The sequence below is a fragment of the Manduca sexta genome, chromosome 20 (genome assembly GCF_014839805.1).
Source record: "Manduca sexta isolate Smith_Timp_Sample1 chromosome 20, JHU_Msex_v1.0, whole genome shotgun sequence".
Lineage (NCBI taxonomy): Eukaryota > Metazoa > Arthropoda > Insecta > Lepidoptera > Sphingidae > Manduca > Manduca sexta.
The window spans coordinates 838,117-843,171 of NC_051134.1; the positions used below are offsets into that span (position 1 = coordinate 838,117).

The 5,055-nt window shown below is 30.1% G+C and overlaps 1 protein-coding gene across 1 annotated transcript; it reads left to right on the forward strand.

Annotated features, from left to right (window-relative positions):
* Positions 1–223: 223 nt before the first annotated feature.
* On the forward strand, positions 224–4,299 carry LOC119189963 (inositol polyphosphate 1-phosphatase-like). Its single transcript, XM_037440808.1, is given in 5 exon segments — positions 224–1,915; positions 2,335–2,479; positions 2,775–2,828; positions 2,831–2,976; positions 3,996–4,299. Coding segments are annotated over 5 exon segments (1,029 nt in total). The 5' UTR covers positions 224–1,464; the 3' UTR covers positions 4,229–4,299.
* Positions 4,300–5,055: the final 756 nt, after the last annotated feature.

Here is a 5,055-nt window from a genome sequence, read left to right on the forward strand (position 1 = left end):
CGCATATTTGTAAAACAGATAAAAAAAAGTCAAAACTTTGAATTGAATTTAAATATTTATTTTATAATTTTATGAACTGAAACTATTATTTTCCGATTGCTTTTTGAAAACTATCTTATTTATATATTTTTGGATTTTTTCTGACATACACTAAAAATACCCTAGTGTACATTAGCTAATTTTACGTTGGAAACACTAATTATCAGTTGTCATTTGTCAGTCAGTCCGTCTATCTGTCAGGGGGTGGACACTTAGAACAATTTGTGTAATGATGTTTAGGTCGGAGTTTTCTAAGAATGATTATGTATCTTAATTACGTCAAATAGAGTTAAGTTTGGGTTGACAAAACTTTAGGTTACATATAGTACCAATATAATAGACCTAAAAATCTAGAAAGTATGTTGACTATCATTTTAGCTGACAATTGGCTTCCACTATTGACGCTAGATTTGTTATTGTTGTACTAATGTTATTGTTGGGTAATTCTGTATAATTGCGATTTTGTTCAATAACTTGAGTTTTCTGCCGCATAAGCTGAGTTGAGTCTTCTCCTCCGTTTCGTGTAAGTATATTTTTCTTTAACAATTTTCTGCCGTGTGTGTTTACGAAATAGTGACTTATTATTCCGAGATAATTACTCCAATTGTGTTTACATTTGTGTATTTTATTTGTTTTGTGTGATACAATGGAGAAAAGAACTAATCAAGAAATTAACTTTTGAAATCTAGGAATTTTCCTTTCTAGTAATTGTAATCATAGTAATTGTTGATTGGACAAAAAAATATTATATCTCTCATGTATCATACTGTTTAATTTATATATAACACGTTTTAAATTTTATATAACGAAAAATTACGAATAATTGTACTGTAATGAATACTTCAGTGAGACTTAAACACTATATATAACTTATACGTAAAAAAATCGCGTAACAACACTATTGTGTATTTTGTAATAATAATTTGTTATTAAATAACAGAAGTTATTTAAAATTGTGGACGTTTTACTTTTAGTACTCAAAATTAAATCATAATTTATACTTCTGTCTGTAAGATTTATGTTCAGCAATTTTTATTTAAATATTATTCATCGTCTAAGGAATTTAATAATAGGTTGGCAAGCTTGCCTTATTTGTTATGCGTAACGTTGGTAGAAAAAATTACCTAAACTGAGCTCATGTATGTGTCCGTGAGTTCAAAATCAATATAGATACTAAGTGTCGCCTCTCCTTACGTAGTATATTACTTAATCTATGCCGTAATTCAAAAACTCAGTCTTCGACTTCGAGGGAGCGGTTTTTAATTTTTTGCTTATTATTGTTGTATTATTTGTTATCAGTAATTATTTTTTCTTTACCTAACTGTAACATATTATGTGTAAATGATCTTGAAATCTACTTCAAAAGTAAAGAAATATTGACAGTAAATTGTGTGTACGGTTGAATAAATTTAATTAAATTTAGCAATGGCAGATATCTTGAAAACATTTGTGAGGGCATCAGAAAGAGCTGCATGTATTGCCCGATCGTGCTGTGTTCCCGAATCTAGTAAAGAGATACTATTAGTTGCGGAAAAATTTGAAGGCGAAGCTAACACTCGTTTTGAGCATGACTTTAAGACTATAGCTGATGTTTTAGCTCAAGAATCAGCTAAAACTGAAATAGCACATCATTTCCCTGAACTCGCAAATCACGTTAGAGGTGAAGAATGTTCTGAAATTGGTGGAATTAATGTATCGATTATGCAAGATGCAGAAGAAACTGCTAACTTACTTTCATTGCTTGTTACACCAAGTGCAGCTAAAAGAATGGCTGAGGCTGCTCACTGTGAGCTCCAGTTAGATGTATGTGATAAAATAAATGTTAATATATCAGAAATAAATGTTAGTGATATAGGTATATGGATTGATCCTATAGGTAAGTAACATTGATCAGAAATATATTAATAAAAAATTGAATAAGGTTTAAAATTTCAGAGAAACTTAAACACAAAAATTTCAAATGTTTTAAAATAGAAGAATTTGTGTAGTAAAATATTAAAGCTAATTAATAGCTAATATCAAATGCAAGACCTTAATAAATACAAGCTATGTCATTCAGACTAAGCCTTGCCACTCTGAAAGTAATAATAAATGTCCCTATTATACCATAGTCTGTAATTATTGTAAGATCCCCCAATTTCCTAAATCTGCATATGAATTATTAAAAAACATTTTGTGATAAAAGCACTATTAAAAGTGAAAGGCATGCCAAAATTTTCATTGATTGCCAAGAAGTACAAACTAGTCTATTCTTATAATATAAAGCCAATGTTCCTCAATACAATATTTTTACAGATGCAACAGCTGAGTTTATAGCAGGAGTGCGACATACAGCTAATGCTGACCAAGGTCTACCGTGTGTAACAATCCTTATTGGAGCCTATTTAAAATCTACTGGAGAACCTATTATGGGAGTTATTAACCAGCCATTTTGGAATGGGTATGTTTCTTTATCTTCAACCAGCTTTCAAAACAGGAGGTTCTGTATTCAACCCGAATGACTCTTTTAGTGTGTCCTTGATTTTCTAAAAAAATACAAATCCAATTTGTTAAAAATACCATAGGTAGAAACTTTTCACAAAGGTAAACAATATTCATTATTATAAATATTGGTGACTGAAAAATTATTGTTAAAAACTATTTTTATTGTATTTTATTTTTCAGTCAATCTGAAGAAATCTTATTATATAATAATAATTATGTATGATTTTAATTTAAAATGTTTGTTCTTTCAGTGGTAAAGGTCGTATAGTTTGGGGCATCAGTTACAATGGAATACATAAATGGGGTGAGATGCAATAGAAACAACTGCAGATAATAAAATAGTACTTATGAGCAGTGCAGAAAAATCTGAAATTATAGGAAAAGTAAAAAGTTCTGGTTTTGTTTCTCAATCTGTTCCAGGAGCTGGTCATAAACTTTTAAAAGTTGTATTAGGTAAGGACTGATTTTTACTTAAGGCGATACCTCAAGGTCCATTTTCATACATTTTGTTTCGGCTTTAATCTGGGTAACTAAACAAGTATTGGCAAGTAAAGAATTTAAATTCACGTCTAGTTAGTGATTAGTTCTCGCAGTTGAAAGAAAAACGTAAAAATAATTAATAATCATGGATATTTCGGCCTTTAAAATTTAATATGACGAAATTTTACTTGCCAATACTTGTTTAGTTACCCAGATTAAAGGCGAAACAAAATGTATGAAAATGGACCTTGAGGTATCGCCTTAAACCCTTTTTTGCTTTTAACATCTCATGCAATTTAATTGAAAAATAATATTTTCAATAATCATCATTCATCTGTCAACTAAACCAATATTTGCAGACACTTTAAGACTATGTGTGCATGCATCTGTGTGTAAAATAAATCTGATTACAACTTCGGTTTAATTGAGATAAATTGAATTTGATTTCCTGAATTAGTATTTTGAATGGTGTATTTTTTAGAGCTGAAGATTTCTTGTTAATAGAATGTTTACTTAAGGCGATACCTCAAGGTCCATTTTCATACATTTTGTTTCGGCTTTAATCTGGGTAACTAAACAAGTATTGGCAAGTAAAGAATTTAAATTCACGTCTAGTTAGTGATTAGTTCTCGCAGTTGAAGAAAAATGTAAAATAATTAATAATCATGGATATTTCTGCCTTTAAAATTTCGTCATATTAAATTTTAAAGGCCGAAATATCCATGATTAATTATTTTACGTTTTTCTTCAACTGCGAGAACTAATCATAACTAGAAATAAACTACCAATACTTGTTTAGTTACCCAGATTAAAGCCGAAACAAAATGTATGAAAATGGACCTTGAGGTATCGCCTTAAGCATTCTACACATTTTTTTTCTGGAAACCATATTTTATTATTAACACAAAACTCATTCTGTGGGATGGTTCCATTTGGAACAAGTAAGTCCAGTTCTAAATAAACACCTCAATAAAGTCTTATTTCATTTCCAGGAGAAGCAGTAGCATACCTTGTGACTAAAGGAACAACATTCAAATGGGATACATGTGCGGCTCACGCTATTCTCAGGGCTAAAGGAGGAGATATAGTTACCAATGATACATTCACTCCTATCACCTACAATGATCCTATAGATGCTGATAATCAAGTGTATTGTAATGCTGGTGGAATTATAGCATATTCTGACACTAGTGTGTTTGATAAGTTAAAAGAAATATTATCATAACTCTGTTAAAATTGTGGAATTCTATTTTAATAATAATAAGTTATTATCATTTCACATATTTTGAAACATTAGTATCATGTTTATCTTTAACCTTATCTAGTCACCTGTGTGGTCTTTCAAAAACTATAAGTTATTTATTGATCATATATTAGGATTAATGATAATAATTGTGATGTTACCGTTTTATATATACATTCTCCCTTTACTTATTTTACTTAATTATAATGTCTATTAATTTGTCTGGTTTTGATAAACAATGTGAAGGACTTCTAGGAAAGATCTTATAGTAATAAGCCCATAATAATTAAATTGTTGACTGTAATACCAAAACAATGAAATTACGATATGAATGTGGCTGGCTCATCATAATTCACATGTTAAGTGCTGTCCGCACCCGCGTAACAACTATGAACGCAAGTTTGGCAGCATACGCATAGCGTGTAAAAAATGATACGATTTATGAGTAGATATTAGCAGATAGCATATTTGTTTTGCAGTATTGCTTTAAGTTTGTTTTTGAGATGCCTGGTGTGTGGCGTCGCACTGGCGTTGCACGTTCAATTAACCAATAGGTGTGCAGTCAACGTCCTATTTACTGTCATTATGAATACATAATCTAAATCTTAATCTTCGATTCGATTCACTGAAAAATCCAATCAAAATATTTCATCTATACTTAAATATGTAAAAAAATTATCTATTCTGATTGGTGTTTCCATGATAAATCGAAAAGCTAGTGAGGTCCCTTATTGAAATTGCGGGTTAAGAAATATCTCTACTGTTTGTTATATTTTTATTTTAATGGTTTTAAGGCGATACCTCAAGGT